At 39.1% G+C, this 24,424-nt stretch overlaps 1 protein-coding gene across 12 annotated transcripts in view; it reads left to right on the top strand.

Moving 5' to 3' along the window:
- Positions 1–24,424, top strand: part of TCF12 (transcription factor 12) — a 390,613-nt gene that overhangs the window by 61,495 nt on the left and 304,694 nt on the right. For 3 of the 12 annotated variants that reach the window (XM_033108040.1, XM_033108038.1, XM_033108032.1), the window contains exons 1-3: positions 4,417–4,561; positions 5,521–5,617; positions 6,656–6,728. In XM_033108040.1, the coding sequence (XP_032963931.1) occupies positions 5,543–5,617; positions 6,656–6,728 (148 nt within the window). In that variant the 5' untranslated portion in view covers positions 4,417–4,561; positions 5,521–5,542. Of the gene's footprint in view, positions 1–3,742; positions 3,879–4,302; positions 4,562–5,103; positions 5,123–5,195; positions 5,425–5,520; positions 5,618–6,655; positions 6,729–24,424 lie in introns of those variants that run through there. The other 9 variants (XM_033108043.1, XM_033108039.1, XM_033108044.1 and 6 more) reach the window with 7 other exon arrangements.

Raw genomic sequence — 24,424 nt, 5'->3', positions numbered from 1 at the left:
GTCCTGTGTATGTGTCCTGATTTGTGTTCTCTCTGGAAACTTGAAGGTCTTCCCTTTGCTGTGTGCTCAAATTTCCTGGTCACCTGTTTTGGTATAGATCTATTTTTATCCATTGTGGTGGGTACTTGGTGAGCCCATTTAATTTGGTAACTCATGTACTTTAGTTCTGGGAATTTTTCTTAGATTATTTCATTGATGACTTTCCTCCTTTTATGCCCTCACCTTTCTTTTTGGAGCCCTTATTTGGATTTTTTAACCACCTGAACTGGTCTTCTCTTTTTGCGCTACTTTCTAGGAAATTTCCTCAACTTTCTCTACTCTTTTCTCAAGCTCTCCCCCCCTCTCATTTATACTCTTCTGTCTTCAATTCTAAATGCTCTAAATGTCTCACATGATGGTGGCTTCCCTCAAATGTCTGATAATCTTTGGTTGTCTGCTCATACTTAAGAATAGGGCAACAAAATGTTGATGGAAAACTCGGAGTGAATGAATGGCTGGGGTTTTGTCAGCTGTAAACTTCCTTGTAGCGTGATTTGTTTGGGCTTATAGTTGGGGAACCTCCCATGTCAGTATCTTCAGGTCTTTCCTCTTGGGTTGATCAGGGTCCAAATAGAATTATTTCTAATTTCCTTCTTGGAGGTTGCATGCCTGGCTGCCAAAATCTGGGAGCCAAGTTGGTAAAGGTATCTGGGGGTCTCAGCATCCAGTATGCAAATAATCATTTCATCCCCATATCCCCCAGAGACTTCCTGTTTCACTATCTGCCTAGAGTAAGTTTGCAGTATTTGACCTAGGTAGGAGGCAGGCATTTGTTTGCCTGACTGCCTGAAGTTGGGAAGCCAATTTGGGGATCTTATTGCTTCTTAAACAGATTTGCAAACAATCTTTATAGTACTTCCCTCTTTCTTCACTTCAAGAGGAACTAGTTAGGAGTCTTCTGGTAACACTGCAGTGCGTGCGTGCGTGCGTGTGTGTGTGTGTGTGTGTGTGTGTATGGGTTTGGTGATTGATCTTCCTCATTGCTGCCTTAAAAGTTAGTTTTATTAGTCTACTACATTTTTTTTTTTATCACTCTTCTAGCTAAATCTTTTTAAATTTTGTTGCTATTGTCCTCTTTGGCTCCCCATGCTTTTAATCCTTAAAAAGTCATTGTATGACATGACATGACATGACATACTTGATTTACTTTAATATGGGGGTAGAAAAGGAGGAAAGATAGAAGAAAAGCCCATCATTATTAAGTACATAGAGGTTCTTAATACTGTTTTTAAAATAGGTTTGAAATTTTTTATAATAATAAAAAAAACTTGCCACTTGACTTGGTTAGCTCTCTCTTTTCCTTCTCTTTCTCTTAGCTTTAAGGAATACTTGCCTTCTAAACAAGAGATCAAGGTTAAGTCAATCTCCCAAGGAAGCAAAGCCCATTGCTTTGGCTTCTTTTCCTTTTCTTCTAAAGGTTTCTCTGGGCAATTCAGGTGTGCCTGATAAAATTGTATGTGTGTGTGTTTTCAAGTTTGGGGGTGCTCTTAGAAAGTCAGAATTGAAAATATGCTGATGGAATCCCTGTGTCTGCCTAATAGCAGGCTAAGATGAATGGACTAAAATCTGTTAGATTAACCTTCTTGAGGGCACAGTGGGTTTGGGACTCTGTTCCTCACAGCATTTGGCACCATGTCTTGCATGTAAGAAATGTTCATTAAATATATTTTAATAATGATTTATTGACATTAACTTACACTATAGAAACAGTACTATTAATTATCACTAAATTTGTATTATTGGTTGTTTCTGAGTTTTTCAATAAAGCCTCTGGCTCTATCTGGCAAGGTCAGCAAAGGCCCAGAAATAAGTTACAAGTAAACAAAATTCCAGTTATATATATATATATATATATATATATATATATATATATATATATATCAGGAATATAGGAAATCCATCGGTGGCAATAATATTCCCTTATTAAAAATGATACATGCAAAGTTAACATTACAGCATGAAAATAATCAAGTTATAATGTCAAATGACAGATTTAATTCCAGCCTCCCTTTTTTGAGTGTCTATTATGCACTTGGCACCATGTTAGGAGTATGGTACAGACAGAAACGTGGCAGTCCCAGTGCCCAAGGAGTGTACAATCTAATGAGAAAAGTAAAATATAAAATGATATGACCCTTAATAGCTATGAAAAACTTCATTCAGTCTCGTAAAGGAGTGAGGGAGCCCCTGTGACTGAGGATTTGGGCAGACAGCTATTTCTTCTTCCGAATTAGTTGTATGAAAATAAACAGGCTTCTCTTTTCTCTTGAAGACAGTATAAATCCTTCAGATGGATTTCCCCTATCTCCAAGATTTCTCTTCATTATACTACTGAGCCATCAAATCTTACCACTGGTGGGCCTTAAAAATTTTTAGTCAGACTTTCCATCTGGCATTTAGGAATTTGCTATAAAAAATGGCCTTTGAACCTATATCGCTTAGAACACACTAGATTACAAATAGCAGAAAACTCTGATCCTGTTGGTTTAACCAATGAAGGGAAACCTGAGTTCAGAAGCTGTTTGATCAGAGAGGCTCGAAAACATCACCAACAATCACATCTCTTTCTGCCCATGCTTTCTCCGTGTTTGCTTTATTTTAACCTGTCTGGACCTCGAGGTTGGAAGATGGCTGTCCAGTCCAAGGGCTCCCGGATTTTTGTTCTCCATACAACATGAGGGTAATATGCCTTTAATTATGGGGGGTTGTTTTTATGCTCCCTGATATTTTGAGTACATGCAGAAAAGGAGGTTGCCTTTGAAGCTCTCTTGAAATATGAAACAAACAAACTTTCCCCCAAGTCCCCAGCAAATCGCTTCTCTCATTGGTCCAAATTGTGTCATGTCCATTGCCAACCAGGGAATGGGACCACGCTGAATTTTTAGGTTGGAATTATGTTAACTTGCTTATATTGGAACCATTTACTCCAATATGAAGCCAAGGCAGGGATGTGATCCTAAGAACAGGGGGTGTTTACCTAGGTAAGAGGGAGCAGACACTGAAGAGGATACCACAGGATCTGGCACAAGGTCCGGGGTGTAGTCATTGACGTCATGGAAATCCCTACCCTGAAGCTACAATTGCCTTCTGCCACTGGACAGCTCCAGCTGTAATAAAGTTAGTAATTGCATATTTGCAGGGAATCTGTCTCCTTGTTTCCATGTAAGTTGGGGCTCCAAAGGCTCCTTCTTGCCATGTTGTTACCCTCAAGGCGTTGGCTGCTTCCATTTGTTACTTTGGATGTGTCTCCTTTCTTCACAGTGTTTCTCTTGCCTGGACCTTTACAGCATTCACTGACTCAAAAGAGTGAAAACACTGACTGCCATTTGAGAAAATCTTACTTCCATCTCCGAATGGAAAGGAATTGAGGTTTAGTTATTTTGTCTTCTTTCTACTCTGGGCTTCTTCAGGCCAAGTTCAGAACTTGTGCCAAAATAGTGGCTGTGCAATAGAGCCTCCCTGGGCCGTCACTGTCAAATGAAGGGACTGGCTTGACCCATTTCCAAGAACTCGTCCTGCTGTGCAGTTTGGTGGCTCCGAATGGCATTCGGGTGGGAAGAGGTTATTTTAGACGTGGGGGCTTGAGTGAGTGGAGTATTTGGGAACCTGAAGCCCATGCTGCTTTGTATGATTTGAGCGAGTTTTTGCCCCTTCTGCGTTCCACTCAGCAACAAATTGGACCAACCGCACCTACTCCAAGAGCCGATCGAGGTGGCCGGGTGTCCCTTTCCCACACACGCATCTTCTGAGCCCAGCGCTGCGCAGCCTCCCGAGGCTGGAACCTGCCGTCCCCGCCCCGAGCTCGGGATCCAGCGTCCAGCACGGCTTGCTCCGGAACGGTAGCATTCAGGGCTCTGCGGCCTCGGGCTGGGTAGCTTGGGCAGCGGATCCAGATGGGTCCGCAGAGGCTTCTCCGCCGCTCCACTTCGGGGCCCCAGGCAGGAGCCGGGCGAGCTGAAGGAGGCGCCACGGGGCCCGCCGTCCAGCTCCCGGGGGCCCGGAGGAGGCGTCCTCGGCGGGCGGCCCGGCCCTGCTTCGCCGGGTGCCTGTCTCCCGCCCCTCCCCGCCGGCCCGACTCCGGCCCGCCTCACCCCACCGCGGGCTTTGTCCACCGGCCTCGCGGCGGCCCCTCCCCGTTCCCGCCGGCTCCTCCCCGCCCCCACCCCGCGGGCCCCACTTCCTCGGCGCAGGCGGTGGGAGCGGGACGGGGACGAAGGGGTTAAGCCGGGCTCTTCCCGGCGCGGAGGGATCCGGAGCCGAGCCGAGCGCGGTGCTGAGGCCGCCTTAGCGAAAAAAATGTCCGCCTGAGGAGACCCACAAGTTCTATTCGGGGGGACCGCCAGCCCGCCCCGGGGAGGAAGGGGCGGCCAGGCCCGAGAGCCGCCTCACCCTCCCGGATCCGAGAGCTCGCGCGGGGCAAAGTGAATCGAGCCGCTGGGCGGTGCAAAGGGAAGCCGGAGCCCGCTCTCCCGGCCAAAGTGAACTTTAATCGGGGTGGTTGGATGCGAAGACGGGGCGGCAGGTAATTGCGGGCAGGCGAGCGGGAGGGGGACGCCGTGGCGGGGCTGGGGGTTCCGGAGCGCCGCCGCGTCCCTGCCGAAGCGGAGGCGCCCCTGGCCCGCGCCCCAACTCTGCGCCCTTTTGTACGGAGCGAACCCGGGGTCCCTCCAACTTGGGGAGCAGAGTGGGGGACGGAGGCGAGAGTCGCGGGCGGCCAGGCCCGCGGGCGGCGCGCTCGGCCTGCGTGCTCCGTTCGGCGCTCGGCTCGGGCTCCGGGGCGCGCGGGAGAGCGGGCTGCTTCGGTCGCCGACCAAGCTCATTGTTCGGCAGGTCCGGGGCCGGCCGGCCGCGGGCAGGGCAGCAAAAGTGGGAGGAGGCCGAGCCGGGGGAGGAGGACGCCCGGCCAGAGCGAGACGAGTTGTCGGCGTTTCTGTTTTCTTTTAAAAAAACGCCCCTTGGACGCGCGGGGGGTGCTTTCTGAACCCCCGGGCCCGCCGGGGACGTCCGGGCGGCTGCGGCCGCAGATGCGGGCCTGCGAGCGGCGCGTTCCCTGCAACTTGTCAGTTCTATTGTTGCCGAGCGAGTGAGTCACTTCGCATCTCCCCTCGCCGCCGCTCGGCTCGCTTGGACGCCCAATCGTCCCTCACCCGCCCCTCGAGACCCCCGCCCCGGCCGGGCCCCGAGCGCGGAGCTCCGGGAGGCGGCGCGGGGTAGGGGGCGCCGGGGAGGGAAAAGGGACCGGCTTGGAAACTTGCGGGAGAGGCGGCGAGTTGCGGGAGTCGCTGCGTCGCTCCGGGCCGCGCCGAGGAACGCGTGGATTCACCGACCGGGAGCGGGCTCCCGGCTCTCTCGCCCCCTGCCCGAGCGGCGGGGGTCCCCAGTTGGGTATTGAAAGTCAGCCCCGTGCTCTTGGTCTTCACCTACGCCCCTCTCCATCCCCTCGATGTTCTCTCGCTGAGCCTGGTTCTTCCTCTACCTTAGGACCTGTTAGAAGTGGCCGAAGATGAATCCTCAGCAGCAGCGCATGGCCGCTATAGGGACCGACAAGGAGCTGAGCGACCTGCTGGACTTCAGTGCGGTATGAGAGCTTTCCGCGGCATCTTGGGGTTCTGCTGAGGTTTACAAAAAAAGAAAGAAAGGAGGTGGGGGAAGCGACTTGGAGACTAGGCAGCGTGAACTCCCTCTGCTTTGAGCAGTAGTTCTCAGGGCTGGAGTCCAGCTCCCCTAAGTTGGACACCTGAACTTTGATGTAATGTCTAGACTTGCAGATTTAAAACTTTATTGCCAAAGGGGTCATTTGATTTAACCGGTTAAAAGGAGAACAATGTAATCATGAGCTTTGGTTGAGTCACGCTCTGACCCTGATGATTATTAGGGATTTTGAACTTCATATGAAAAAAGAAAATTATTTTTTCTTTAACATTTCTCAGCATTTCTCGCCCCAAGATACGGTATAGTTTATGGTACCTGAAAGATGTCAGTTACAAGAAAGTCAGTCGAGGACTAGAATTTCCAGCCTTTAGAACTGAGTAGTTTTAGCATGCGTATGTATCTACGTGTGTGCACACACATATAAAGTACAAATGTGTGTATATGTGTGTGTGTGTATATATATTTAATATTTTTTACATGGGAAATGATTGAGTGACTTAAAAGTATCAGCTGGAACCAAAGAGCCCACCGTCCTTATTTCTAGTGGGTTGCATTCTTTTATTAACTGCTGTTAGGTGGGAGGACCAATACTTACTTTGTAAAAACTGTGTTATAATGGATTCTTACTGTATGTAGTAGTTCCATTGACTGTGATTCTGACTGTATTAAGTTGGAATGTAGATGTTATGAGATTAAGTTAGTTACAAAGTGAAGATCATGGACAAACATTCACCATTTAAACTTTATCTTGGAATATCTCATGTAAAGACAGAATATAGCCAGTCTTTCCAACTAGTGTTAGGAAATAGTGTCACTCAGTGTATTTGCCTTTCTGGGTCTGAGTGTATATTTCCAATTTCATTTTAACTTCCTTCTGAAATATAGTAACTAACTGATGACTTTTGGTTTGCAAGGAGTCTAGAAGAATTTCAGGACTAACAGATACCTTTGGGTTATTTTGCAGATGTTTTCCCCACCTGTTAATAGTGGGAAAACCAGACCAACGACACTTGCAAGCAGTCAGTTCAGTGGATCAGGTAAGATAATGTCTAAAATGGGAAATTCATATTTTGCTGTTGTGATACAGTTGAGTACAAAAATATAAAGTATTTTAATATCTTTCTTCATGCCAGTCTTCATGTCCAGTTCAAATTATAAATAAAAACAAGCCCCAAATGTGGGCTGTTGCTCTAAGAATCCAGTGGCATAACTATAAGAATTTCAATGTGGACTTAAAATTATTCTCTTTTCTATGAATTTTTGAAATGAAAATTGTTTTGTTTGAGTACAAGGGATTATACCACGTCTTTATATTTAGAAAAGTACCAGAAGAAAATGCTCTATGGTCCATGTGTGTTTTTTTATTTTTTAATGTTTATTTAAATATGTATTTAAAAATTTCACAGAATTTTCAGCCCATTAGCATTATTAAGTCGGGGGTTCTAAAGAATTGGTAAAACAGTATTTAATATATGCACATGAGAAGTGGAATGAGTCAAGCAATAATTACTAAGATGTTAATTTTAAAAGATGGTCATTCTCTTAAAAGTCTGCAGCAAATTAACTCTTCTGTGGACAGTTATTTAAAAGGTTAATGTAATAAAAGTTAAAAATAAGTGAATAGGAGTTAGATTTATTTTCAAATGATCCCTATTAGATGACCGAATTCTCCTATATTCAGTACATAGAATAATGTTTAGAGTAAGTTAAATTAGATTCCTGTTCCTACAGTAGTGCTTTCCTTTTTAAATTTACTTGTATATGTATAACTAATTTGCTCTATTAACATGTATTCCATATTTCTTAAGTGTCCATTTTTTTCTTATTTAAACTCATGATTAAAAAAAATAAACATTCCAGAAGCAAGGCCCATTCTAGTGTACAAAAGCTATAACTTTCTGTCTAACTTAATTTTATTCCTAGTGCTCAGAGACAGATGAAAAAAAAAAAAAAACCCTAAAAAAACGAAAGCCATGACAGTACCATCTTAAGAAAACCAGCTGTCAAATCTCTGGGTTGAAACTTGGTAATTCCTCTTTGAATGGGTACTTTTATTTCCCCTAGTAAATGATAGTTGATTTCTTAAGATACTGTGAGAGCAAAACATCAGAAAAAGGTTAAATTAATAATCAGTTTACCACTTTATACCACTTTACAAAAATATTTATTTAAAAATCATACACTAACTTAATTTGCTAAAATTCATTTTTAATGATGAAATTGTACCTTATGGGAAGATAGTACCATGTCGTTTAACATTTCAAATTAAGTAAAATAAAAGCACTTTGGATTGTAAATACCCTAAGGCTAATATCCTTAATCAAAAGAATATCATAAAATGTCAGCCAAACTCCAACTCTTCTCCCACGTCCTTCCTTTTACTGCAATCATTTAGAAAATTGTCGCTTTTTGGGAGAGAGGGGAAAAAAGTGTTAGGTAATGTAGAAGGATATACTTCCTTTTTTTACTACTGAGTACATTTCAATTTTTGCAACTAATAATTCATTCTCAGGAACTTTTAAACTTACTTTGTCTAATACATAGTAGATGCTTAGTATATTTCATTAAATGAATAGTGATATATTGCTATTTCAGGCTATTCCAGCTTGAATTGTGGAAAATATATTTAACTGACATCCTTGCCATCAAGGACATGGACTTCAGAAACTTTCTATTAGAAGGACTTTGTGTTTTTAGAATAAGGGCAATTAATTGTTTTCACTTTTACAAATTAAGGTATGGTTTTTGTAGTTTGTGAAATTAAAGTATGTGTGAACTTGGTGTCTATTACAAGCATGGCATTGGAGCACTTGTGGGCCCTTCTTTCCGGAGCTTGTATTATACAATGAAAAAAATATTTTTCTATATTGTAGAAGTGGTGATAGTATTTAATTCTTTGGAGTAGGAAATTTTTAGTTTTAAAACTGTCAGACTTGTTATTTATCTATTGAAAGTTTGAATTTAAACACCTGTATTCAGTGAAGATAGTACTGTTTATCTGTGGTTTGTTTGAAATTCAGAAAAAAATAATTTAAAAAAAGCTGTGACCTTTAATAATATAATAATTAGTGAATGGATTTAATTTGAGCGAAGGGAAAATGGCATGTGATTATTTTATATGGTTTTCCTATAGCCATTTCTTATCTTAAAGGAAATGTCTAAAAGAAAGTGTTATAACAATATTATTTTATTTATGTACTTTATTGATATTTGAATAATCTTCTGTGTTGATATCAAAGGATATGTAATACATCCTAATGCCTGTTTATTAGAAGCACATAAGGATCCAAAGGTCTGACTTTCCTTCTGAAAAGCTGACTTAAAGATTAGAGTTTTCTTGTCTTTGGAATAACATTTGTAAAACCCCAAGCCTTTTGCCTCATGAAAATTATAATTGTACAATTTAATTCCTTTTCTTGATTATTTGTCCTTTTTGAGGATACCTTAATTTCACAGTGGGATTTTTTTTGAGAAATATAACACTTGTAGAGCTTTTTAAACTGAAAACGTACAGTATATGCTAGAATATGTGATGTTATGTTTTCAATCTTATTTCTAAAGCAAAACGAATAACTCGTATGATACCTGACACTTCATCAAAAGTCCCTATGGAAAAGATGAATGTGTATTTAGTATTACTTATTTGTCTTGAAGAGTTTGTTATAATGCCATTTCTTCATCAAGGTGTTAATTTTCTTTGCCTCACAAGATTAAATTTGTCTGCTTGGTATGATAGAGTTTGTTAGGTGTACTTACAGTGACCCTGAGAGAGGTGTTTCTCTCTGTAGGAATTAAAGGTGAGGCACTGTGTTAGGGCAGTGTATAAGAGGAAAGCTTATTGAAAGGATTGACAACATGCCTATAGTTTAGGTGTTTAAATACACTATTCCCTCGAACTTCAGAGTTTGTGTAGAACTAAATTGTGATACTTGGTTTAATTTATAGTAGTTTAAATGTTTTTGTGTTACCTGAAAATTTTTCTTTGTTAGTTTTTGAATCCAAGTAATAAGAGATGTTGGGAGGGAGTGGGATGTATTTGTGAGCCATCTGTATGTATTGAGTCTGTTTCTGATGTTTCTATCTAGAAAGTTATATTAACTAGCAAGTAAAGCTTTACTTTTCCTTATTCAAATCAGACTTTTGTAAAATTAAGAGTTCTTCTTGCACAAGAGTTTTAGAAATAATTTAAGAACTATTTTCTAGCTCTTAAATTTTTATTCTTCAGTCACTGATAAATTTTTTTTTTGCGGGGGGGAGAAATTTTTCACATGTACATAGAGAGGCTTTTTGAAAATGTTTCTATAGGGCCAGAGAAATAAATTCTCATTAAATTCCTTTTTAGTAATTTTTTTTTAAATTTTTTGTTTCGAGATACTTGCAGATTCATAAGCAGTTGTAAGAAACACTACAGAGATGCCCTGTACACTTTTACCGAGTTTTCCACAATGGTAATTATCTAGCAGAACTTAGTACAATATTACACCTAGGTTGTTGACACTGAAACAGTCAAGATACATGAACAGTTCCATCACCACAGGGATTCCTGGTGTTTCTCTCGTATAACTGCATCTACTGCTGAAGTAATTTTTCAAGTCTATGGTAAGATTACTAAATACCTACTTATCATATTAAACATGGAGAAAGCTTTTCATATTGCTGTACCATTATTTGAAAATCCCAAGAAAAAAAAATGAAGAAAGAGAAACCAAGATTTTTAAAACTAAACTGTAGTATAAGTAGGAATGGTCGTTTAAAATAGGGTGGAAACTAGGTTTGGCCTTTTCACTTAAGGTATTTTAAGGTTAAATACTTTTAAGATTATGAGGAGGGTGTGGTTCATATTGTTCCTATCAGTGCTGAAATTTATAATAACTGTAATGTGTAGTAATACACACTTGTTCAAATTTAGTGCTGTTATTTGGGTAACCGAACCATGTTAGACATTTGCTTCCAGCAAGCTGTAGTGATGAATGAAATAGCTGCAGGGCCAGCAGGCATGTGAGGGAAAATATAATATTTTAGGATAAATGTTGTCTGCTGTTAAGTGGCTCATTTCAGGTAAAAGTTTAGTAACAAAGGAGTCTTTAAGAGAAAATCTGTATATGAAAATACAAACTTGGAGAACAGAAAAATTAGAAAAAAGATTATAACCATCAGTATCCTGTGCTTTTTAGAATAGTTCCTATAATGTTTGTTCAAGTAGTCGTTGGCTCATAATAGATTTGAAAAACAATTTGATTGGATCACAATATTTTAGAGACTTGTTTATTAGATACAGTGTGGCGTACATATAATTATTTTTATCTGTTTCATTAACAATTCAAATATAAGTTCAACTTTCTGTCTTTTAGGTTATCCTTTGGTATATCTTTTTCTTTGAGTTTTTAAATAATTCTCTTGGAATAGGAAGATACAGATGAAAATGCTCAACCTTAAATATAAACGCAGTTGTTTTCACACTTTAGATTTAATGGGGTCATTTAGAATAATCTCTTATTAAAGCCAGATAGACTTTTCTGTTCTTAACAATTAGTAATCACGCCTGGACTGTCACTGCCTCCTTAGTGTTGTCAAAGGCTTGGATGGTAACTCTTGCCAGAGGAGAATAAAGTAATACTATTAGAAAGGGAGGAAATACTGAGGAAAACAAAAGGCCATTCTGGACAGTGTGTGGGATACCTTTTTTTAAAAAAGTAGTTTAATAGGAGTGCTTTTGGCTATCACTTGAATATAGTTTTTGGATGGAAATGTTGAAATTACAAATCTAATGCTTTAGCATTTAGGGAATAAAATGAGAAGATAAACGTATCACTTTAAAAGACTGATGAATGACTTTCTGCTTTGTTAAATAGTTGAGCTATGTTTATCTCAGATTTATCAGTTTAACTGCATGTTTACTTAGCATCAACTTTGTGCAGCCTGCTATTCTAGTAACTTTTGTGAAGGTGGGACATGGAGAAGGACATAGACCAAAAAAAGTGGAAGCATTGCATTATCTATAGATAGGAAGATAACATGTAAAATTACGAGGTAGATAAGCTTTAGTAACATAAAAAAACATCTATAGCTGCTCGTTAATGTAGCTTAAATTGAGTCCATAAGAATAAGGATGTGCTGAGGAGTCAGGGAGCTGTCCCAAGGAAAACTCAGAGATGTGGAATTTAGAGCTGACTTTTGAAGGAGCTATGAAAAATGAATAAGGGAAGAGAAGAACTTGCCTTCTAGATGAGGAATAACATAAAGAGACCCTGAAATGGGAATTTGACTTGCTTCAAGGTCCTATACATTCAGGGAAAGAAAAGCTAGTTTTTATTGATCACCACTTGAGCACTCCTGGAGGAGCTCATATGTATATACTGTTATCTGGAGCCAGATTGCATGGGTTCAAATCCAATAATTGCTACTTAATAACTGGGTGATCTTGGGTAAAATACTCAACCTCTCTGTGCTTCTGTGCTTAAACTGTAAAATAAGACTAATACTAGTAGCTGTCTTCATGGAGTTGTTATGAATGTTGACTGAGTTAATACAGATAAAGCTCCAAGAACAGTGCCTGGCACATAGTGAGCTTTGGTGGAATTGTTAGTGGTGAGGCAATAGAATAGAAAAGCATTTATTTATTCAGGAGGCCACTGTGCTAATCTAGGTATGAGCTCATGAAGGTTTGGACTTGGTATTAGTATAGAAAGTAGGAAGGAAACATACCAGATGAAAAGAATTGACAGAATTTGAAGGATTGGATTTCGGTAGGTAAGAGAAATGACTTATGGTTGCAGTTCTGGCATAATAGCAGGATGATAGTGCTGGAGGAAATGAAGATGCTGAATTGTTTTGAGCATTTTTTTAAAAAATAGTTTTCAGTCATTTTCTCACTAAATCATTTGTATGTTTAATTGGGGAAGGGGAACAGGACTTTATTGGGGGAACAGTGTGTACTTCTAGGACTTTTTTCCAAGTCAAGTTGTTGTCCTTTCAGTCTTAGTTGTGGAGGGTGCGGCTCAGCTCCAGGTCCAGTTGCCGTTGCAACCTTGTGGTTGAGAGGACGCTCTCCAACCATCTGAGCCATCTGGAAGTTCAGCGGCAGCTCAGCTCAAGGTGCTGTGTTCAATCTTAGTTGTAGGGGCGCTGCCCACCATCCCTTAGGGGACTCAAGGAATCGAACTGGCAACCTTGTGGTTGAGAGCCCCCTGGCCATGTGGGAATTGAACCGGCAGCCTTAGGAGTTAGGAGCACGAAGCTCCAACCGCCTGAGCCACTGGGCCGGCCCCTGTTTTGAGCATTTTCAAATCCACACAACCTGGGACTTTTCTGGCTAATTGGGGGGGGGGGGGTTATGGGAGAAGAGTGCAGGGAGATGAATGAAAGATGTTAACAAAAAACAGCTCTTTTCTTCCTGTAAAATTCATACATAGTCATCATTGAAAAGAAAATTGGCGAACAGAAAAAGCAACAAGGAGAAAGAAAAACCCACCCATTATTTCACTATCCAGAGAAAATTGTTGTTTTATTTTCTTTTAATCCGTTTTCCCCTGTTAGTCCTATGTTTGCACAGTTGGGAGCTTTGTGATGGTTTCATTTTATGTTCTGCTTTTTAAATTTCACTTAATATTATGAGCATTTTTTCATGTTCTTAAAGATTCTTTATAAACTTGGTTTAAAATTGTTGTATGCTGTAACATGGAACAGATATAGCATAGCTTGTCAAATTAGTTCCCTTACTGCATGACATTTAGGGATATTAATTTGCTTTTTGTTATAAAAATGTGATAGTGAACACCTTTTTGTACATATACATATATATGTATTTATCCACACTTTGGTTTCCTTTGGATAGAATTTGTAGATTTGTTTTTTTTTTTTGTGCCTTCAAGTTGTAATTAAAGCTAAGTGAGTGAATGAATACCCTTAGGAAAATGAACTCAGAGGGAGATAAATTATCAGGCTGAGGATTGATGCTAATGGTGGAGTTAGATATATAATGTTAGTGACTTTGGTTGATTATTTAATGTAAAAATACAAATTTTTATTAGTATATGAATGGAGTGAGTATATGATGGCATGTGGTGCAGATTTGTATATAAATGGGGTGCGGTGACTGGAGGGAATTACTGTCATTCTTTGACCTGTGTTTATGGAAATGGAGTGGAATCTAATTGGAGTCAAACAGTGAGAGAGCCCTTGAATTCTTGACTTTTTACAAGAGAGACAGTGTGGTGTAGTGGGAAGAACTGGGCTCAGGAGTAAGACAACTGGATTGGAATCAGTGCTTTGCGATTTAGTGGCTGGGTGGCTCTAGGCAAGTCATTTAAATGATCTGAGTATACTTTTTCTCCTTTGTGAAAAGTGGATTCTAATGCCTTCAGAATCCTTGTGAGGATCAAATAAGATTATCTCTGTATCTCTATATATTGCCTGCCACTCAGCTGCTTCAAAATGGGTGGCTACGTTATTATTGTGGCACCCTCTTAAGTAATACTAATGATAATATTAATTCTTATTAATAGTAACAATTATAACCTGTTTTATAGTCAGTGTTTATTGAACTATTATTATATGCTAGACGCTAAGCAATTTACAGGCATTATGTCATTTTACTTTGGATAAACTGAGACGTTTCCTGGTGGTTGATGAGTGAGGAAATGCATATATCAAGGCAACATATCAAGGTTGCTTTTTAGTGCCATAAAATTATATGCGTATATTGTTAAAAGTCTAAAAATATATCAGGCAGAGAGTAGTTTTGAGAGGCCATCAGGTTCCTAAAGACCTTTTATTTTTGTAGTTGATTTCTTTTTAATACTGTTACTTTGTAGACTAGCTGTTGTGTACTGCAGAGATGTGTACACTTTTTGAAAACCCTCTTCCATGTTCTCTCTCAGCTGCTTGAAATTCTTTCTGGAATGAGGTATAGTCTCAGTAAATAAATAAAATAAAAATTGCATGACCTGAGAGGATAGAATAACTGGGAAACAGGTTAAAGAGAATGTTGTCTCTAGGGTAGGGCTTCTCTGCTTTTTTTTTTAATGGCAGAGGAGAAGGAACATAAACTCCTCTGGTAGCCTGAAGCGACATATTACAGTGAACAGAAGAAATCTTAAAATTCACATGCATTTAACTTTCTACTCCCTAGCACGAACATATTTGTTGTAATATAAATGTTTTAATTAATCATTGAGTAAAACTGAAGTTCTAGTAAGATGCATTATGTTTAGCTTATGGCATCTCCTTGCTCCTATTTTGCTGTGTTTCTTCGGGGTTAGGCACCAGAGTGGAGTGGGATGCAGGCCTGTATTATCCTTTCTGTAGTAAGAAGCCCGCTCTAAAGCATATTCTTTAGCTGTCTTGATCTATTTCTGGATCTTTTCTTGCTCCCACAGAAGTCTATGAAAAGCGATCATTCCATTAGGGGGAAAATGGTTTTGGTAGGGAGGAAACTGTTCATCAAAACCTGAAGCACAGAGAGATTTGTTAGTAACATAACTGCCATTTGAACCTGTTTTCTGTTTCCAGCCAACCCATCCAGCAATTTCTTGACATATGCATACGCATGACTTGAGAAGAAAACATATTTTTACAGAGAGAGCTTTTTTTTTTTTGTTCTGTGTTTAAAATGTGCTCTCATGTGTTCCAGGTTAAAAATGTGCTCTCATAAAGACCATGGTGAGTCATCCAAGCTACTATAAGCTGATTGGGGACTTAAAAATCACATTTAAAGATCACACTGAAATGAGAACTGATTAGGGGATTGGTTACTAATTTTTATTGCATTAGGTAGTGACTCAGGGATGAAACCTTCAAAATAAAACAACAACTTGAGGTAAGGTTCAGGAAAGAAAAGATATTACTTCTTTTTAAATGACTGCTAACATATCATACAATATTTTTGGTTATTAAAAATGGAGAAAGTTGGCCCAAGATGTCATTTTGTCAGATCTGTTTTAGGTGTTAGGAAAGTACCTGAATTTGAACTGAGGAAGTTCTTTGAATTTGAAAGATTATTCCAGTTACCCAAAGGAAATCTCTCTGGAAGAAGCCTTTCTCAGAAGTTGTTGGTTTATTTTTTTTTGGTGGGTTTGCCAGTGAGCCATTGTGAGGCTTTAAAATGAGTAGGATCAATTCATGATTACTATTCCACCACTTCATTGGTGGTTGACGTAGAGAACACAGGTTGAACTTTAGTAGGATGCTGCCAGTCCAGTCAGTGAGCAGATGTGCTGCTGCCCTCAGCACGTTGTGAGTGGTGGGGGTGCCTGCAGGGGACCCTGCTGGGAGAGGATGCCAGTGAGCAAGCTTCTCAGTCTGTGGGGCATTTGTTGTTTCGAGGTTGCTGGGGATAAGGAGAAGGTTTGCAATGCCACTAGAGAAGGAAACATGCTAGGCTTACTTTAAACTTATAGCAGAAGCACGATTTAGCCACAAGTTAGTTTAGAGAATCAGAATTTGTATTGGGACTCAGACCCGGAGTGAAAATCTTTTGAGCTCTCCTGAGTTAGCAGGTCCTCTTAGGTTTTGCTATTTGGAAGCCCTACTTTGTCCAGCTGTCTTTGTCATCTGTCAGAAGCCCATTACCTATCTGCTCGGCATTGACATGCTAAAGTTTTGAAAAATGTTTTTCAGTGTTGGTCCCAATTTAGAATAAAGTTAAAGGGGAAAGTTATTTCATGTTGAATCTCTTGGTGGGAACTTACAGTTTGCCAACTAGGCGAGTAATTAGAGCCATTTCAAGACTGTACTAAAGAGCCTACCTGTCTCTTATCGAAGCATAAGCTAGTTTTGTTGTTGTTCTAGGTAATCGCATAGTTTATTTAATATATATCAAGACCACCTTTTACCTGCCAAAGGTCCACAATCCCTGATCTGCAATTTTGAAATCCAAAAATGTCTGAATCAAAGATTTTCCTTTAAATTCAGCATAAACGATTTTCGTGGCAAAATCTCATCTGGAGGGAGACCATTGACGAACTGTGTTTTACTAGTTACTGTATGGTTACCAGGTGCCAGGGTGATTTTTAACGTATGGTATATAGAACTCTATATTTCTTTCTAAAATCTGAAAAACTGAATTGTAAAATCCACCTGGCCCCATAGATTTCGGAAAAGGTATTGTAGACCTCTCTCTGTGTGTGTCTCCCAGGTATTGTTTTCAACTCAAAATAAGTTCTTTTTGGACTAAAACTCTATCTTAAGAGACTTTATTACTTTAAATACAGAAAAAAATTGTAGTTAATATAAAGAAAATATAAAGAAAATTCTTCTTGGAATATAGGTTTTTTCAGGCTGAACTTTATGCTTTGAGTAGTTTGTCCAATTCATTGATTGAGCGAATTGTTTTCTATTTTGAGGAGGGATAAGCGTTTCATCTTTTGGGCCAAGGAGTGTACTGACATTCCCCTGATCATATTGCATGGAAATTTTAGGGTGCTAACAGGAGATTATTTACACACATACATATATAAAACCAAATGAAAATAATTATTTACACACACACACGTGCACACACACATAAAATTAGTATTATATTATTATCTCCAAAAGGAAGCCTCAACCCTGACCATATCCAATTTTAACTGCCGCCTGAGAGCAAACAGAGAAGAGAATCCTACCAAGTTATCTTCATAAAGAAAAGGAGGAACTGAGGTATGGTTTCATAGGGGACAGACGACAAAACCAGTCTTCGGTAGTTTTATTCTGTCCTTTTATATCTGTTAAAAGTTTTCACAGATTAGGAGCATGATGTTTATTCCTGCAATATACTCATTAAAAGGGTCTTCATTAAAAACTAATTGTAATTCTAGCGAGTGTATGAAAATATCCTGAGGAGCCTGTCATTGGCGTAGTCCCACTACTGTTTAATATAAATTACGAAAGTAGCAATGGAATGAGTGTGTAATAAACTAATTTGTTGTGTATCTGTTTTGAGAGGCAGAAAAATTGGCCATTCTGACTTTTCTGGTTGCCTTTCAAACTTGGTCCCTGTTCTATTCCCAATGTTACTGTCTCAAGAGCCGTGATACAATGTTGAATAATTAAATTCACTTAAAGTTTGTAGGCGTTTGAGATGCTCTGCTGTAGGAACACAGAACAGGCCATACAGCCAGGGTCTCTCTTGACTTCATAGTTCTGTACCCTCTTTTGTCATGCTTAAAGAGTGGTGAGCGCTGCAAGGAGCAGACTCTGAGTTTGACTCTGGAGGCTTGCTGAGCTGTTGTATCCAGTTGAACTTTGCCCAGTGAGTGATTGGGGGAAGGGGAGGAGTCTTATTGTTTAAAAAAATCAATAATGATAAAAGTACTTGATAAATATTTACTCACATATTATTTACTTCATGATTCTTGTAGGAAGTTGGTAACTGTTCATTTTAGGGAGGAAATAAAGAAATCAACAGTGATATACATTTCTCTGTGGTTTCTTATTGCCCCTCAGACGCAGCACACTGATCAGTTATAGTTGCACCTGCACTGATAACAATCTCCACCAGCGCATGGTTTGTGTTGAGGAGGAATTTAATATCTCTAGAAATCTTTAAAATTTTGTTGTTGTAACAGGAGGCTTAAATAATCTCCAAAAGAAAGTGCTTCAAGATTTATTTTTATTAAAAAGAAAACTGAAAAATCAAAAGCCTCCATAAAATGAAACCTTTTTTTAGTATTGCAAGGTATTAAATATAAGCAACTACAACTTGAAATGTCTTTAGGACAGTGTAATTCTTTTTGTGTGTGGTCTTCCCTTACTGTTCAGCTGTCATCAGATTTTGTGCCTTGGGAAGAAGATGAAATTTGGTAGATGTAAGATACTGGAATATTCACATCTATTGGAATATTCACATCTATTATTTAGTGGAGGCCGTAGAAAAGAATGGTTGCTTCATAGTGCGGAAAATTCTTTATTTTCACTTCCCCTTTTCAAAGATTTATTTAGTTATAAAGGCAAGTAAAAGCAGATGGAAAACAGTTATTCCAAAGGTAGTTTAAACATGTTATTAAACATACAGAAGAGATTTTAATGGAAATTGTTAAAATTTAATTTTGGGAACAGAACTTTTAATGCATTAAAATGAAAAGACTTATGCTAACTTTTATAATATTGAGAGGGTACTGATTAGTCCATTTTGTATTATCATTTACTTAAAAGTAAACTAAGATTTCATTATGTTGAACAGCATCTGTAGCTATTTGAGAGAGCTCCTAGTGATGTACTGTTTTATTTTCTTTGTCTTTGTCGAATGGTTTACTTTAAGGTGGTAGAGAACAGATAGAGACATATTCTGGTATATTGGAAAGAAGAGGGGTTCGGAGTCACAAAGTTTTGGTTCAGAGTTGGCTCTGTCATTTACTAGATTTGTGACCCTAGGGCAGTATGTTAACTTCTCTGAGTCTTGTTCATCTTATGTCTAAAATAAGGAGAATAAAAATACTGCTTTAAGGGGTTGTGATAGTGATCAAGTTAAGTAATTTTTAAGGAAATTCTTTCTAAAACGTGGAGGTTTGTGATTCTGCCCGAATATTAGTTGTTTTATTATGTTAGGTGCCATAGCAACTCTTGAAGGGATTCCAAGCTCGCAGGTATGTATGAAGAGAGTGACTGTTCATGCAAAACTCATACATTTCAGTTACATACATACAATTAGCTCTTAAAGATTAAATCAGGTGATTGAGGCTGATGATAGTCCAAGGAGCTCCTCACAGTAGGTAGTCTTTAAAATCTTAGAATTCTTCAAGTGAGTTTTTTCATCTTTTTGGTTAGGTGGGAGAAGTTAAAGCAATAAAGTAAAAGAAACTCTCACACACATTCTTTGTTAGAACTCTGTTGATTATATCCCAAACTATAGAGCCCCCAAATTAGTACCCTTGAGTCCTTTATTCTTAGCTTTGTTGTTTTAAATGCTTGTTGAGCATCTGTTGTACTGACAAGGTTAACAACCCAGGCTTCAGTAGGTACAACAGCTGAGTAGTTCTTAGGAAACGTCTGCTTTTGCTTTGTTTGATGAGCAGTAATCTGAACGAAATTTTAGTGTCAGTAAGAACCAAACTTTTAAAGATTTAAAAGCACAGGATGTGGTGGCCTTGGTATACTCCTGAGTGAGGAGGAGCGGGTGCAAGGATGAGCCTGGGAAACACGAGCAGAGCACCATGTGCTATGTGCCTGTGCTTCACGCAGGGAGGGCTGATTTAGTCTTATCCGTAGGGGACAGGGTATCAGGGCTTGAGTCTACTGGGTTCTTTGCGATTGGAGGAGATGAGGGCTCCCGCGTTCCCAGTACTGCCCTTTTCCGGTTAGTGTGCTTGTCTGGGTATGTACAACTCCTGGCTCACCTTTTATTGGGAAATATTGGGGTTTTCCCTGACGCTTGGCGTGCGTTTATGGGATTGTATGTTTAGAACTTTCCCCTTTATTTTAAAGAAGGAAATCAGCAAATCCAAATTTCATGGAACTGAGAGCCAGTAAGGCTATTGGGGTTGCTCTGATGAGGGCCTGGGGACTCGTGGGCTCCATTGGAGCTCTTTGCTGACTGTTCTTCAGGATGAGCCAGTGACTGGGTTTCATGAGAAGGGTTATAGGATAATTTGACAGCCACTTGACAGGAGTCAAGAAAGTTCTGGGACCGTCAGTCTCTGAGTTTCCCATTGTAATAATTCCTAATGCTTTTTTGAAAGATTTATATTAAACTGCAGTGATATGAGAGTAGATGGTAAGTGAAATATCAAAACTCAGGACCTTGGGGATGGAAAGCGAGGATTCCTGAATCTAACTCCTAAGAACCCTGGGCCCAGGTGAAGTAGCATATTTTTCTTTCATAGGGAATTGACTTCTGCATTCCTGCTGCCACCTCTGTAATCTGTTTCTTCACTGCTGGACATTGTAATAGTCTCCTTCATTGGGCTCCTTGTTGTTGCCAGTTCTCTCTTTTCCAGTCTGTCTTTGCCTGCTCAGACTGCCATAAGAAAATGCTGCAGACTGGGTGGCTTAAACGACAGTACTTTATTATTTTCTAACACTTCTGGAGGCTGAAAGTCAGAGATGGGGGTACCAGTGTGGTTGGGTTCTGATTCTGGTTCTGTCTCTTCCCGGCTTGCAGATGGCAGCTGCCTTCTGGCTGCGTTCTCACATAGCCTTCCCTGGTGTGTGAGCTAAGGGAGGTGTGGGGAGAGAGAACTGTGGTGTCTCTTAGAAGGGCATTAATCCCATCACAGGGACCTCGCTCTGATAACCTCATGTAACCCTAATTATTTGTACCTCCTAAAAGCCCCACCTCTGAATCCTGACTGATAATCCTCATATTTTTAAAATATTTTCCTCCTCTGATTTGTCTGAGTCTACATTTGTTCCCTGTTGGTTATCAAAACAATCAAAAGTCTCACCTTGGCATTTAAGTTCTTTAATGATCTGATAGGAATTTCGGTTATTCCATTCTACCCTCATCGCTTCCCAGTGTGGTTTGTATGAGCCAGACATACTGGTCTCCTTCCCTGCTCCTAGTTATTTTCTCCCAGGCTTGAATACCTTCTTGCCTTTCTTGTGCTGCTCGAACCCCATTTCCTGTAGGAAATCTTTTCTAACCATTTGAATTCATAAATTTGTAAAAATGTGGCTTCCAGATATTTTAAAGACTCTTGGGTAAAGGAAAGTATGAGGTCTTTCTTTGACCCTGAAGACGAAGCTAAGGTTAATATACATGGCAGTGATAACCAGTAGATTTTGAGTCCAACCAGTTACTGTAGCTGGACAGCCTCATAAATCTAATCCCATAAATTTAAAAGAAGACTGAAGCCTACTTCTGATGAATATTATTGAACAAAGGATTTCTGTTTATAGCAGTTGTACTCTATGATCTCTGAGTTCTTTTTAAACCTAAAATTCTTTACTTTCACCTTTTAAAAAATTCTATATAGATTAGCCAGATTATAAACTCCCCGATAGCAAAGATAGTGTTTTACACTTGTTTTTCTGCAAAGTACGCTACTTTGAAGTCAATAAACACCTGGTAATTCACTGTTTTTAGGTTTGGGGATGTGTGATAGGTAGGTGGAAAGAAAGATGAAATTCCTTAAATTAAATTTCCTAGGTTAAAGTCATTTTTCTTTGCTATGTAACATCAGTTGCATGGTGAGGCGTTAAGGAAACTCTGAATTTGTGTGGATTAACTGACTGGAGACCTGAGGTGTTCATTTATTTGAATAAATAAATTCCACCTGTTCTCTTATTTCTTCTGAAAAGATCTCAGGCCATGCAGGATCCCAATTTAAACATCCGGGATGAGCTAGAAGTGGCCAAGTGGTAAAGCCATTGAGGTTGTATGTGAATACAGCTGCTTGTGCCGAACCACAGCCAGCCCTAGCTCTGAAAAGTAGAGAGAAGTGATACTTTCATAGAGTTTTCTTTTCACAGGGTGTGTGTCACTTTTCTTCTTTAGTAATGTCAGACTGTGGGGAGAATGCATTGTCTGATTCTGGGATTGATTGGGTAGAGGAGTTCAGTTCTGTAAGGGCCATAGGAACCATTTTACCCCAGTCTGGAAATCACTTGATGGCCAAAACCTTGCAAGGAATACTTTTTCTAAAACAACCCTAGTTTTTGCCAATTGGATTGAGCCATGGAAGAGAGGTTGTATGATCTAGCATTAAAGTAGAGAAACATCCACAAGAGCAGAAAAAGATGATCTTATTTAATGGAAATGAGCCCATTCACCTGCTTACTTTGTGATAGAAAGGTAAACCACCACCGTTTTACTTAATGCCTCTAAATCTTCAGTTTGAGAGTTTGGGCCAAAGCTGCTTTTGTTGACTGTAGAAAATATGTTGGCTTCATATTTTGAAATTAGGCTGCAGATCTAGACATGTCATCTTTGGCAACTGTATGGTTTGTTTATGTTTGTTTATGTATTTATTTAACTAGGAATTTAGTTGATCACTCTGATGTAATTTGGAGCTAAAATGTTACCCTCATACATGGAATTTGGAAAAAATCTTGTTTTGAGGGAAACATCGATGGAAGGTTAAGGAGTTTTGTCAGGAGAGATTTAGGACTGTATCAAGAGGGAGATATGATCTGGATGATAAAGATGCTAAAAATTCTTATCTCAGTAATCTACCTCAACAAAAATTCTCCACTGTAAGCTTCTTACTGACATAGACCACTTTATTTGAGCTTTTGGCTGCTAGACTACCCTTTTATATGTCCCATTTCTCATGTAGCTTACCTCTGAAATGTGTAGAATATATTTTTTTGTGTAGTCTGATAGAGTGATTTTTTTTTTTATCTCAAATAGTAACTTTCATTGCTTGTAAAACCTGCAGATTTCTGAGATGCCACCTTTAGAGACTTAAGGTTGATTTTTAGTTCTCTGAAAGTGCCCATTTACTCCCTGTGAAAGGAGCAGGTTTGCATATATTCAGTGAGTCTAAAATGAGATAATTGGCATTTTTATTATTTGAATGGAGGCTTTGTAGTTTTGAATTCTGTGAAACAAAGCTGTGTTTGTAAACACATTTCAAAAATATAAATGACACTTTTTTGGTGAAGATGTTAACGGAATAGCAAGAAAGTTCAGAAAAAAGGAGCTTTTGTTAGCATTTAATAATAATCTAACTGTTTCCATTGACTATCCATTGATATTTAAAGACTACCTGGTTTTTAGAAGTTTTTGAATTGAAAATAATCTTCAGATTGGATTGTGGTAGGAAAATATTTTCTTGGTAGCCAATATCCTATCCTAGCTTGGGGTTTTCAAGTATTGTCTTGTCTTTTTGGAAGAACGTATCGTAAGCAATGTGCTTCAATGTAAAAATAGTCTTGGGAAACTCGAGGAAAGCGTTTGTTTAGTGCTCTAATGTAAGATGAACAAGTTGCTGTGGTATTGGACCAATAACATAGAAATATTTTGGTTTGGCTCAACTGGTTTAGGTGTAAATAAACAGTGCCAAGTGTTCAGGCAAAATCCAAAGTGAGTGTTCAGATTTGTAAAATAAAGTGGTTAATTTTATATTCCACTCCAATTCCTTCTTGTTTTAAAAACTTTTGTTGGCATTCTAATGAAGTTGTGTGTTCAGGTATGAAAGTATTATTTCCAGAGGAAATGTATTATATCTATTTGCAGTATGGTTCTCACTAACCTCCTAGGTAACATGGGAGGTAAGTGTTAAATTTCAAATTACTTTAGAAAGCCTATATGTAAGTGACTGAAAATGTTTTTCTTTATTAACTACTTTTGAAAAACTATAAAAATATAAGCGAAAGCTAAAAAAAAAATCTAAACAGCATAGAAAGGTATATGGTAGAAAATTAAAGTTCTTCTGGTCATCCTTCCTGTTCCCCATTCTGACTCCCTTGGCAGAGATTTACACTGTTAAGTTTCTTCTCACAGTTCTTCATGCATATATAAACGAATGTATAGCTTTTTGTTTTTACACAATAGGGAACAATAGTTCTTTAACTTAACCTTTTCACTTAACAAGAGAGGGAGTATAGAGGATCACTACGTAAAGGGCTTTCTTGAGCCCATATTGATTTTAATGGCATATTTGATTTCCTAAAATATGTGTTAAGATTTGACCTGTTATAAAAAGTAACATAATTGTACAATAGATATGACTTAAGAACCTCCAAAGTATTAGCATTTGTTGGTAGTCTTGAGAATTCAGGTTCACCAACTTAATTGTTCTCCCCTTTAAAACTCAGAAATGAGTTTTATTGTAATAAAAACCTTCAAAGTATTAGCATTTGTTGGTAGTCTTAA

This window comes from Rhinolophus ferrumequinum, chromosome 6, assembly GCF_004115265.2.
Source record: "Rhinolophus ferrumequinum isolate MPI-CBG mRhiFer1 chromosome 6, mRhiFer1_v1.p, whole genome shotgun sequence".
In the NCBI taxonomy this organism is placed as follows: Eukaryota; Metazoa; Chordata; class Mammalia; order Chiroptera; family Rhinolophidae; genus Rhinolophus; species Rhinolophus ferrumequinum.
Note: the sequence above shows the minus strand (reverse complement) of the source record. Positions and strands in the feature narration are given on the sequence as shown.